This window comes from Cyprinodon variegatus, unplaced genomic scaffold, assembly GCF_000732505.1.
Source record: "Cyprinodon variegatus isolate N-32 unplaced genomic scaffold, C_variegatus-1.0 Scaffold258, whole genome shotgun sequence".
Classification (NCBI taxonomy): domain Eukaryota; kingdom Metazoa; phylum Chordata; class Actinopteri; order Cyprinodontiformes; family Cyprinodontidae; genus Cyprinodon; species Cyprinodon variegatus.
Genome location: NW_015150711.1, coordinates 87534 through 101525, shown reverse-complemented (window position 1 = coordinate 101525; position 13992 = coordinate 87534). Strand labels below are relative to the sequence as shown.

The 13992-nt window shown below is 36.7% G+C and overlaps 1 protein-coding gene across 2 annotated transcripts in view; it reads right to left on the bottom strand.

Annotated features, from left to right (window-relative positions):
- Nucleotides 1-13992, bottom strand: part of ulk4 (unc-51 like kinase 4) — a 118793-nt gene that overhangs the window by 23110 nt on the left and 81691 nt on the right. For both annotated transcript variants that reach the window (XM_015382498.1, XM_015382499.1), the window contains exons 30-31: nucleotides 12982-13030; nucleotides 5990-6083 (exon numbers count right to left, since the gene is read on the bottom strand). In XM_015382498.1, coding sequence (XP_015237984.1) covers nucleotides 5990-6083; nucleotides 12982-13030 — 143 coding nt within the window. The remainder of the gene's footprint in view (nucleotides 1-5989; nucleotides 6084-12981; nucleotides 13031-13992) is intronic.

Below are 13992 nucleotides of genomic sequence, written 5' to 3'. Positions count from 1 at the left end.
TAATTTAATACATATATGATGCAGTCTTTTGTTTCTGGTGGGTTATTCTTTGACAAATGCTCCATTATTTGAAAGCAGATGACGATTTGCATTGTCAAAGCCTAAGTTATAGCCATGAAGTCATGCAGTAGTCTGCTTATGGTGTACAGGCCTGAAGAGGAGTAGGTATTTATAATTGATACTTGACCTGAAAACAAAACCCAACAAAACCAAAAGAGCCTTGGTGAGCCTTGGGCAGGTCCTCATTTAACCAGAGGACAGACAGAAACACACAACAAAAAGTGATGCATACAGACTCACACTCATGCATCAGTGTATGCTCAATCAATCAGGGGTGTTTTGGTCAGGATTCAAACCCAAGACCTGCTTGCACAAAGGCAACATTTCTGATAATGGTGCCGGATGCAGCTCTCCTTTATCAGCTGTAATTATTTCAAGATATTTAAAGATAGCATCCCTGTCTTTATAAATAGCCAAGCTTTCGATACTGTATACAATGAGGCTTTTAATTCCTCTCCTGAGTTTGTTTATTTTCATTATTACCTCCCCCAGGTCTCATAAGAGCTAAATTACATTCAGCACAGGTGAGCTGCCTCACTGTCTTTAACTGGTAATCTTTAGAAGTGATATTGTGCTCAACCACAGCAGCACGTAAAAAGAAAGAGATTTCGATGCAATAAGTTATGATCTTTATCATTTCAGCAACCTGAATGTTTTCTCAATATGCATTTAGTGTTTTACTTTTAATCAGGTTTTACAAAAGGGCACTAGGTATGTTAGCAAAGACCTGTTTGTGACAGGTGGTTGTTTAGTCAAAACAAATAGTTAAGTATATTCAACTGAATTGTATATATATATTTTTTATTTATCTCAACACAGTTAACCATGCTAAACCAATTCAATATGCTAGTGAAGATGCTCAGTCATCCAGGTATTAGTCAGTCCAAGAAGGTTAAAAAACAATCCACTTGATTTGTTTCTAAATTTCAAGACATTTCCCTTCCCATCCAGGAAGCTTTTTCAATTCCAAATGTCAGAAATAGCGTTGAGTTCGAGGCTTTAGAGTGGACCAAAACAAAGCCTTGATTTGGTTTAGAAAACATGGAAATTGAACCAGACTAACTGGTCCGCCCCGTAGGAATGGGCAGTTTTTGGGGTCCTTTGTTAGCCTGCAATAAACAATACTGATCTATGTCTCTCAAAAAGGGGCCTTTAGGGGGAATTGTTGGCCTTGCTGAACCTTGCTGAATGCCAGGCCAACATATCCACCACTATGGTGCCGACGCACACTTTTATTTACTCATGCAGTTTAACGTAACCACAGTATTTTAGTGTGTTATTTGATCTTGTGTTCTTTGTGTAATGGATGTAAAGAATTGTTCAATAACGTTTAAATAGTATAATAATTTCCTTGTTGTCTGTGTAAAAGGATTTTGGAGCTAATTGAGTCAGGTGTGACATAAACACAGTGACTCAGGTTCATGCCAGCTGACCAAATCTATGTTGTTATAGTGTTATTGGGAAGCTTAATTAATAGCGCCTATATTCACCTGAGAACTGATGATGTCCATGGGTTTCAGACCCTTGATGCATACACTGAAGCGTATATGACAATAAAGTAGTAAATCTCAATCTATTGCATTACTTATTTTTATTGTAATTTAAATAGGCCTATAGATTCATAGGTCTTTTGTCCCAAAAAAAAAAAAACATATATATATATAAATATATACAATACAGGTACCATAAAATGCAAACATAAAGCCATAAATGTGTGCAATTGTTTACAAATCCAAAGCTGAAAATGCACAGCTGGAAGTAAGGTTCCAGGACAGGCCTGGTTCAGAAAAATAATATAACAAAAAGGATGTGAAAATATTTCCTCTCTCAGCAAAGCTGTTATTAATCTTTTATGCGGTCTTGTTTAGAATGCATTTTATAAATAGTTATAATAGAAATAAGCTGGTCTGTTTTCATTTAACACAATGGACCTGGATATATTTCTGGTTGCATGTCCACAAATAGGCTAAAGGTGCAAGTTCTGTTTTTGAAATGGGTTATTTTTTTCAATATTAGATAAACAAATACCTCTCCATAATCTTTGGGTAGAATTTCCAGAGGTATCCAAGTGCCAATTCAAAAATTCAAATGCTCATATGCAAGCTACACCCTGGAAACATCCAAGCATCAATGAGAAGCAGAGGGGCTCTTTGTCAGGAGATGAATATGTTTTGGTAAAAAATGTTTTTATCAACTGCAAAAAAGAAGCTTGTTAAGATTTTAGCTGAAGCTGGTAGGGTTGCATCATTACCTACATGTACAGTAAATCAACCTCAACTGAAAGGCCACCCAACGAAGAAGAGCACAGCACTCCAAAAGAAACCTAAGAGAAAAAAGTTAACTGAAACTAAAACTGAAGCAGTGGATCACAATTATCATTTTTTCTTTAGGAGGAAAAATGTAGATAGGTAGGTCCTTATCTCAGTCCTGAAGAACATTTGGATCAGAGCTGAAAAGATGTGTGACAGAAGGGCCGTACAAATCTGCCTCTCTACACCATCAGGAGAAATGGGTCAAAATTCCAGCAAACTATAGTGAAGGGTTGCTCAAAACATCCGACATTAAATAGATTTAAAGGCATTTCTCCCAAACACCCTGGAAACTCATGTTAAATTCTGAATTTGAATGAAGACTAGTTTTCTTTCTGATTATTCTGGAGTTTAGCAAATCTAACATTATTTTGCTCATCTAATTGACCTAAAATAGAAAAAAGCTGTTTATTTAATGTCTAATTGTTATAAAAAAAATCTTGTTTCTTACATCTTGAACATGATTAAAATGCTTTGTTCTTTTAAGAAAAATTGTCAATTCAGTTTAACTGAAGAAGCCTTGCTATTAGTCTTGCTAAAATTTGCTAATGCTAATAATTCTCTCGTGTGAAAACACTAGCATAAAAAAATACAGGATATAAGATATTCTAAGAAGCATTATTATTGATTTCTCAAATATGTGTGAGTTTGTTGGGACACATAAATGACCTATTAATACAAATCTCTCTGACACAAAAATAGTGTGTTTAGTGAGTCAGCTAGCTGAATGGTTTTATAAATTAAGATGCATAAAACAAGGTGACACCAAGCACCAGAAGAGGAACCCTGGACATCCATGCACTAATAAATAGTTCCCAAAGAGTTGCTTATTAATTACAGATATAGTTTAACAACATTTTGTCCAAACCTGAAGCCTAGACCTTGCTCAATAATATCTCACCTTAAATGTACTTTTGAACTGTTGGATTGAATTTCAAATGCTTCCAATGTGTTAATTTCTTTATTAAATCAGGTCTGCATGTCGGTGTGCCTACCAAACAGGTCTCATATTCCCTCACACTGGAGAAGCCCAAGGCTTCATATCCTCATTCAATCAGATTACAGCCTAGACAGTTCCCATCAGTCTGCTGCTTGCACTCAAATTAAAACTGAGCAATCTATGAGCATGCACATTAAAGAGAACTTTATTTTGAAATCCCATTTCACTGTGGAATCAGGTTATCTTTCTCCTGCTCTTTCTCTTCATCTCTGTCAGTCATTCTAACCTCCAGTTTTCTCTCAACGTGTCTTTCTGACCCACATGTAGGCCTTTTCATCCCATTCTTCCTCCCGTTACAATTTTTACCTCCTCTATTGCCATTTTGGCTTTCTTATCATATACCTCTCCTCCCGTTTTTTTTGCCCTCTTTTTCTTTTTCCCCTTCTTCTGTCCTATCTCTGTCTTTATTCCCCAGCGGGGATTATCTCAGTCAGAGGCAAATCTGCCCAATTATAAACCTCATCTCCTCTCTCTCTTACACACACATAGACACAGATAGATGCCTGGTTCTTCTGAATCCTCTGCTCCACACATCTTCTCTCTGCCTCGCACATACACAGAGAAACACACACAGATAGAGTTGCACAAACACACACAAAAAAAACCACTTCCTTGTTTTGCTCTTCTTCAGTGTCTATTTCATTGTTTAACAACACATACACACAGACTCACAATCCACAGCTACCCTCCTCTCTCTGTCACACCTTAAAAAGCCAATTATTCACGCATCCTCCCTTTTTTGCTTTTCTCTCCTCTCCCCTTTCCCCTGTTCTCTCCCGTCACTACACCGATCTGGAGTGAACGGCTCAGGAAAACAACGGAGAGAGGAGAAGAAGGGCCAAAAATAGGCGATGAGGGATGTGTAAAACAGAAAACAGACAAAAATAAGATGATGGAGTAAAATACGTACTGATTAGTCTAGAAAAGTGGGAGATAATCGAAAACTAAATAGAGGCACACGAGAGGAATGAAACAATAAGGAAGAGGAGATGGTGTTAATTGCCAGACTGGTGTTAGTGCTGTGCTGACAGTTTCCTGTTGGTGGGGGGCTGATTGGACGATAATGATGCTGACTAGTAAACTGCTGCACTGCTGACCCAGAGGAGATAGTAGAAGAAATGGTTGCTATGAGCTCTCCTAGGAAAAGATTTGCTCTAAATGAGTGAAAGGAGGAGGGACATGGAGACAAACTATTAGCTTTTCAGGAATTTCTACAAGTATCAGAGTGCTGTGCTTTATGACCACTGAATAGCGGTACTGGTAAAACCCAGGAGTTTAGTAAACTTCTATTTTTGCCATCATTCCTTCTAGTTTTTCGAGCCTGCATAAATGCATGGAGGTATGTTTATACAGTAATGTTATATATGCATTATTGTGTGTACTTAAAATATTACTGAAATCTGTAATCAAATATGTAATCTGTGATTGCATGAATAGTTTAATCTGGCCAAAATGGACAGATGTGTTCACACCCTGATTAAATATTCATATTACATATATTTATTGCATATTATTATTATTTTTTATTTTTTTGCAACTTCTGATCCAATTTGAGTGTTTTGCTGTGCATGTCTAAAAGCACTTATTTTTGGGTCTGATTAGCCAGAGATAAAATGAAGATGTAGGGCACAGAAAACCCAATTATGTTCACAGAAGAACTCCACAGCCACAGTGAAACATGAGGAAAGTAGTTTTACGATCAGGATGTATTTTTTCCCTCAGGTGGAAAACAGTTTTTTATCAAGGTGGAGTGAATTATTAATAGTTCTTAATGCTATCTGGAGCCAATCAAAAACCTCCAGGTGTCTGTCAGAAAGGTAAAAAAGATTTCATTTTTCAGCATTACAGTGAGCCTATGCTTAGGCTGTGATGCCATCCCTTTGACTACTGAAAAGCTTTACAGAAAGCCACTTAATTGAGTTTATTATGTAATAATTATGGGTGAGCAAGAGAAAACTGACAATTTTTGTGCCAAAGGGGGATCCGAAGCTGTTCAAGTAACTCTTATGAATGAGTAATGAAGTCATTACAGAGGAAATAATAACATGCCATTGCCTATAAACTATTTACATTTATAAGAGGAGCCTTATTGTAAAGTAGTAACAGTCATTCCCTGTACATAGGTGTGTTAAAAGTTAAGATATGAGCATGCTAATAAAAGATAGAAAGCTGAAATTAGATAAAGTGATGTTTTAACAATGTATCACCCAACTACAGTGCTAAGCCCAGAAGAGCTTTAAAGAGCACGCACAGATCCTGCAATACAGTCAGTGATAAATGGTTTTAGATCAATTAACTGCTTCGCTTTTCGTTTTTGGGGCATCCAGATATTTTCAGGGTAACTTTCTACAATAGATCAGTACACTGAGTACACAAAAAGTACATTTGTGGCTCATTTTGGTGCCACTAATGTTCAATCATAATGTTTACTTGCCTACATTAATATATAGAGCTCACTAATTGATATTGATTGATTGGTTGATTAATTAATTGATTGATATTTAACTGGCAGTTTATATAATTTTGGGAGTCAGGTATTATTTTCTAATAATCCTTACTTACAAATGGAAAAAACAAAAGCATCAAAGGAAAAGCATGCATATAGAATGTAATACTGTACCTTGTAGTTGTTGCTGATTTTTGACTGTGTCTCCGCTAAGATTACACAGCAAGACGACTGCATTCTTGACTGTTCCACTGGTGATGCTGTTTGCCTTTAAAAAGTTAAAGACAAAGTCAGTTACAGGTTTGCTAATCATTTTAAGAGTGAGTGTTTTACATCTCAGATAATATCTAGCATATCATTAAATGTGAGGACATAAAAAGTAGACCTAATAAATTTAAAGATGTTAACAGAATGAATTTCCTCTGTAATTGAATCCTATAAAAATACAGGAGAAAACAGAGATTAAAGCTCTCCATCCAATGTTCTTATAGACTATAAATATACTGTAGATGTATGAAGACAACGGTTCAATCAGTGTCAGGTTTCTTCCATGGAAAGACTGAAGATCTTTAAAATATTCTCACTCCTGGTATGCTGCAGGAATATATTCCCAAGAGCTTGTTCATAAAAGCAACTACATCTTTGAGAAATATTGCCTGTGCAGTTCAACTGAACAATCTGAAGATTTCTAAAAATGAGAACACTGTACGTCAATTTTAGGGACACGAGTTGTCATTATTTTCTCAAAGTCCTATAGTCACATCCAGTAAATTAGAACATTTCTTTAGATGAGGCTTGTATTTTCTTTTTTAGAATAAGAGCTGGTATTAAACACATTTATTTAGTTCACATTTCTGTATTCAAATTTGATGTGTAATTTTAATCTTAAATTATGACTTATCAATAGCTTTCAGTGGAAAATCTAAAAAAAACTTGATTTGATTGATCTGAACATTGAACATTTCAATAACAATACTTCATTGAATATGGCTGTATCTATCAGCTCATGAGAGACACAAAAAAGGTTTGGGGGATGGCTCAGGGAAAACCTATTATCGTTTAATTAAGTAAAGCCTAAATAAAGAGGTTAGAAATACATTCCTAGAGAGTACAGCAGGGTAGCTTGTTGCCATGATAAAGGGGGGCTCTTTTATTAAAAACATATCAGCAAAGACTGAGAGAGGATAGAATTAATGAGCTTTTATAAACATTTGTATAAGATTTATATAAGATGGCTATTTAAACCTGTGGTGGACCTGGGTTTGAATTAACCAATTGTAAATAGCAACAACTTTAATTCACAATTAGAGACATTTAATAAAAAAAGAAGGACAATTAAAAAAAAATTGGAAGATACTAAAGACATGCTGGTCTTGTCTGGTTGGCCATTAGTGGCGGCGCACTCAGTCTCAGAGGCTCAGGCTAACTCTACATTTGATTGACAAAATTTCGCTGCATGTTCTAAGTATAACGACAACTAAAGCACCTTTACCTTTTTACCCTAAATTGAAGTCTGTAGTTATGAACTCATTAACCAAACCACAACACATTTCTTAACATTATCGGCTGTTAACTAAGAATAATATAATAATGATGCAGCATTGGAATCTACAGACAGCAGTTCACTTATATGAAAAAAACCACAGACAACACTCTATCTACAGTATGTAAAAAAAATGTTTGAACTTAATACTACTAACTGAAACAAATTAAACTACCAAAGGGAAACCAGCAAAAACACATAAGCTTCAGCTAAATTTAGGCATCAATTAATCATCACTCAAACAACAGCAAATTTGCAGATAAACACAGCATTGATTTGAAGTTGGAATGTAGTAATCTATGATGGGTCCTAGCTTGTAGTGGTATTGTGCCTTTGCTAGACTAAGGGTGCTAAACCACATGATATATAGCAAAGGCTATCATCTCTAGTGGTTCAGAAAAAAGGAAAAGGGAAACCAAACAGGGAGAAAGGAGATGAGAGAAAAGGGAATAACTGACATTAATCAGCAGCCTGTTCACACAGTCTAATTCACTATTGTTTGAAGAGTTCAAAATAAACCAGAAAAGTAGCCTCAGCAATTAAGTTCAGATCAGACAATAGATACTGTAGTATGAAGTTGAAGTTTAACATATTCTGGAGTAAATGTCAGCTTTTAAGCCTACCTTTAACTACCTGCCCAGACATGCTTAAAGTAGCAAATAAAAACAAAAAGCAAGGGTTTTACTTTTTAAACTCATCTTTGGGAGGCTACTGGAGCTCTTGGCTTAGGTCCATGGCTTCTTGCATTTTTTTTTTTGTCATTACAATGTCAGGATACAGAGCAATGAAATTCACTCTCTGCATTTAAACCCATCCCCTTGGGGAGCAATGGGCTGCCACTGTAGAACTTCTGGATAAATTAGAGGAGAAAAAATATGGATTTAAGAAGGGGATTGCATTTCCAAACTCCACTACTGCTGTTAGTTTTGAGATTGAACAGGTTGCGCTCTCATGCAGGTATATGAATTTTCTTCCATTTTTTCCCCAAATCCTCAAAATAAAAATAACACCAAGGAATGTTGGTGATGGAGGAATTTCAGGGTTAGAGAGCACTGCTCTGATGGATGTCAGTTCCTGCTTGGTTCTTCATGACTCAATCAACTCCTTCAAACAGAAACGCGTCCACCATAGAAAGATTCCTTTATCGTGTTTCTATTATTTCATCAATGCAACAAAACCTAAACCGTGCAGTGAAGGGCGGTAAAGCAGCACGCAGTAAATTCCACGTGGGGAGAGAGTTCACTGCTCCTCCCTCAACCTCATGCTCCTATGTGACATTTGCTCCATGATAATCATGAATGCTTATTATATATTTAAGCCCACATTGTCCTTTTTTATAGGCCCGTGCTGCCTTATGAGGCTTATATAAGACTTTTACATTTTTGCTGCTACAGACAGATTGGTTTTTGTTTTTTTTTGGTCAAATGTGGCTCTTTGAACAGTTTGGGTTTCCGACCCCTGACCTATGGTGTGATGTCAGAGCTGCAAGGCAGGCTGGAAGCTGTAGTTGCAGTTTGTTTATGGGTACCTAAGCACTTGTGTTATGGGTAGTGTTCACTATTTTTGTCATTTTATTATGGTTGTGATTATTTATTGTAGTTATTTCTCAGATTTTTATATTTACAATTACCATAATTTCATCTGAGTCCTTATTATCATTACCAGCAGCCTTGCACTGCTCATTATTCTGTCATTCTTAAGTACATTTAAACCCTTTTTTTTTTTACATCAGCATTTCATTTTAAGGTGTTTTTTTTATTCGCATTCAAATGTAATAGACTCCCAGCCTAATTCTCCTGTTGGATTTATTAAGGTTAACTACTTATTTTTAGTACAAAGACACTTTTAAAAAGTCTCTTGTATAAATGAGATGTAGTTTTAGTAGGCTAAACAAATTCAGAATATATTCAAATGGAGCATAAACCTAAAACTGCTTCAAAAGCGATCAAAACATTTACCTCAACATGTTAGGGGAAACCGCAAAAATTATTTTTTGGACAGAGGCTCGAATTAAGGCTTCTTGACAGACTGAAATACAGGCGAAGGTATGTTTTAATAACAAGGGCTGCTTTATACAGATAGAGCTGTCAGTGCTATTCCTGAAAATAGTCCCATCCTAATGATCTTTTTGTTCTCCTCATAGACTGTGTGCTTGAACACCTGGGTGGATCTGCTGTGACATTTCTATTGATAGAAGCATGAAAAATGAAAAGCTACAGCAGACAGATGTTATCTCTGAGAATAATAACAGACGCCGTATTTGGATAATATTAGAGTTCTAAAGTGGGATAATTGTTGGTTTTCTATCCACAGTTTTCACCTTTCTCTTATTGCCATCTCCCGAAAGCTTCTTTCTCTTTAACTTCTACTTTCACCCTTTCCAGCTACAACTTTCACCCACTAATAGGATCTGCAGTCCTTACTTCTTTTTTTTTTTTCTTTCCTACTTCCTCTTCCTCTTCAGCATTTGATCCTGTTAAAGATATGCCAGCACTGCCTCCAGGGTCCGCGAGCATCAGTGTGATCTGTGAACGGGCTGCTAAGTCAGGCTGGTACTCATCAGGTGCGGTTGCCTGAGGCTAAAGACAATGGCATCCATTCACACCTCGGACAAACTGCTTTTCCATGGCAACAAATGACAAAGCTAAACTTTTTGATCTTTATGAGCTAAAAGGTTTCAACATAACTTTACAGTGAATACAAAAAAAGGATAAAATAAATAATAACAAAATGAGTAGTCTCACAGTTTATGAGACATTCAGGCTATATTAGTGTAACTAACAAGAGATTTCTGCATGTATAGCATCAGTTCTACACTGTCTGTAAACATATTTGACTGCAAGCATGGAAGCAGTCGTTCATCTCCTGAGGCTCAGCAAGCGAACAGTTAATAAACCAGGTTTAGCCACCATCCTCAGGCTCTTTAATGTCTGACGCACAACTACTTCATCATGTAGACAAATACAATTAAGAGAGTTTTTCCGTGAGAAATGTGATCACTAGTGGCAGGTATACTCTGTCTTGATCAAAAATTTTCAGCCAACATAAATCAATCCATGGGCGAGCAACACAGACAGCTCTAATGGAGCCGGACATGAGTGGTTCAGACAGGGGTAAACAATCAAGAGACGAGTTAATCAGGCTGCTGGATAAGAGTGTTTAAATATTCTGCATCAGCTAGTCACGGTTGTGAAAGCAGCCATGTCGAACGCTCATTATTCAGGATGGGTGTGTATGTGTGTGTGTTTGGAAGGAGAGTGGAAATTGTTTCTTGCAGCACAAGTATTTTGGTTTGCTGGGAACAGATTGCACCATGTTGGAGGATGCATTTGAATGTGTGTTTGCAAAAAGGGTCAGGTGAAATAAATTGTTTACTGGGAACGTTTCCACGCCCCAGTGATATCAGACAAGAGCCGTGTGTTTGTGCATAAGGTCATGTGTTGGGTGTGAGCAGTGCAGTCCATACTCCCAGTCTATTAACCCTTCATTCTCCCTTGTGCTGACCTGCCAGTCAATTACATGAGCCCTCTAATAGGTCAGCGGGACTCCAACTCATTTGCATAGGCATATCTAGAATGGGTAGATGGAGTGAGTAAGAAAAGGCATAGCAGGACTAGAAGAAAAAAAATGCAAACATCCAACAATATTAAAGATGAACTGGTTTGCCTTTTCCTGGGCAATACCAATTTAGGGTTTTCTTTGAGATGTGATTTGGAAAGTCCTTTTTTCAACGATTCAACTTTTTATTTTAAGAGACTATCATTTATAAAAGATTAAAAAATTGTACTGCAAGTTCTTTGATAGTGATAGCAGTTTTGGATCTTATGGAAAACCACTGAAGTAGATTCTAATCTCACTTGTTGTTTTGCAGGATATCTGACTGAACTTTATCTTATTTTGATTAAACTTAAAGAGGTTCTTCAAAGTACATGTTTTTCATTGAGTTCTTTAAAGGTTGAACTTGTTGGATCCTTTATTTAAAGCACCTGTAAAATGTTTTTTTAATCAAATACTGATGGGGAAAGAAAAGCATCTAAATATTAAGATATTGGGCACTATGTCACGTCACTTTGACTTACTAAAAGATTCAGAAAAAAAGGGAAATTTTTGTGTTAAAATTTGACAGTCTAAAGTCCTTAAGTCGGCCGAATAAGAATACTTCTAGATCATTCGTTATAAAAACATCAAATATACTACAATCCTAGTAGATGGCCGGTTGCATAAAAACTGCAATAATATGATAAAAATGTTGGATACTAGTTTGTGCTTTGTTTCTAGAGTGAAGTGGATAAGCTGTTAAACCTGTGAAGCACGGATGGGCAGGTCTGACTGAGCACAGCCAGTCGTGATCTAAGGATGTTTCGGCAAACTGCCTTGAACTGTATTCTTTTCACAAATTATGTCATAATTTTGTCCTTTTTTCTTTCTTATCACATTGAAAAATTCTAGAAATTACATGAAACTGTTGTAAGGACATAGTTGCCTAGGATGAAGGCTTTCCAGACACTGCATCACACAGACTTTTTGTAGCCTAATGCTTTGGTAGATATACACACCCAAGATTCAACAGACCCATGTTTTGCTGGAGGTCTAACATCCAATTGTCTCCAAGTGACTCTAAACTCATGCTTCGCCTCTAGGTTTGTCATCTCCAGTATAACTCCTTCAATCGACCTGATGTCATCCACCTGAGATGTTGCACAGCATATTGGTCCTGGTCTCATCTTTATATTTTCTACTCTTGATCTGCCTCCTTTTTCCCCACGGTATGAAGACTAGTTTAAGTCTCCACTCTTGGCGTGGAAGAGGAATGTTTTCTTCAGGTCCATTTCCATTTGTTGATTGGCCAGTCTTCTTAAATCCTGGATCAAATGTTGTGTCGCTTCTACTTCCAAGACACCCTCCTCCATCTTTGCTTCCACTTCAGAACCATTTTCATCCACAATCTGGACCACATCGTTTCTCACAGAAATAAACCTCATTGTGTTTAGATAAAAACAGTGTGCTATGCCAAAAACAAGTTATACTTTAGTATGGCTATTCTGAAAATATGATAAAATACACTGGAAGGTTTGTTTACTTAGAGGGTGAGCACAAGTGCATGGAGAAAAGATGGGTTCATAGAGAAACCCATCTGGTCTGTGTGAAGATGTGATACATTATTTCATTAAGACATTGGTTCATGTTGGAGGGTCGGCACGTAACCACAGGAAAGAGATGTGTAGAGTACTAAAGATGTTGTTCAGTTGTGTGAGTTTGAGGGGGTGTGGGTATGTGTATGTGTGTGGGTGTGGTTACTCATCTAATGAATGAGTATTGTCTGCATTCGCATTCTTTACAAATAGCAGCCAGTTTCGTCCAGGACCACCAAGTTTGACTAAAACACAATTCATTCAAAGGGTTGATCATCATTGTTAATTGATTAAATGTTCACTGTGGGGGATATTTTAAAACTTGAGATCAGATTAAAAACAGATTATTTATCGTCTGATTCTGACATTTGCATAACTAGTCACATTCAGATGTACTAATGGGTGCATTTCTATATAACATTAATGTCTATGATAGTTGTTTTATTTGACGACTGGCATAGTGCCATCATCAAAAGGAGTGGGTTTCTTACCATGATGAGCTGATATACAGCTGGCAGGATCCTGCTATGATTAATCCACCTGAGAAGAAGATATAATAAACATAGTGAATGAGCTGTAGACAAACCAAGGTCAGAAAATCATTTTATAGATTTTCTACACTACTCAGACATGCATTTTCTGCCCACAAAAACAGTCTTAGAGACACATGAATGTGGACTGGGTTGTTAAAGCTCAATTAAGAGTAGATTTCAATCCACTGATTCCTGCCTTCCATCAGTGAAACTAAAAAGAGAAAATCTCTCTTCAGCTTTTAAAGAGCAGAGGTGATGATAATAGATTGAAGGTGCAACAGGAGATGGAAAGACACAGAAAGAGGGTGGATAACAAGATGAGGGGAATTATATTTGTTAGAAAGAGGCAAGGATATGGAGACAAGGGTGGGGGAATAAAAGGAGAAAGAAAAAAACATCTGTCGCTTCTTGAAAGAAAAAATAGAACAGAAAAAAAAGAACAGAGATAAATTAAGCTTCTGTTCACCAAGGTTCTTTGATTTACATTTAATTACTGAGTGGATAAGGAACTTAAGTGGTTTGAATAGATGTCTTATTTACATATGTGTGTTTGGAAGCATGAAAGCATACAGGTCGTGACGGGAACCAAGTAAACTTAAATCGGACAGGTGTTAATATGCTGCCCAGTCATTTGTCTTCAGTCTAATTATGATTTATAGCTTGTCGAGAGGCTCTGATTTAAAGAAGCTAATTTAGAAAAAGGTGAGTTTCAAAAGTAAATATGCTGCCCTTGGTAAAAGTGTTTCAAAGTACCCAAGATTAATGAAATAACCCCTCATTCTATTGTTGCTCTGCTTTTTTCCCCCTACATTTAGCTGTTCATGTTTACTAAGAGTGTATTCTCCTCACTACTACCCTTAAATTCACAGTTGTCTGCAAAACAAACCTTTATCGAATGACGCATTTTACTCTTCTTTTTTAGATTTTTCACTTAAGGGTCTTAATACCAGACACTTTTGGGCTGGGCGT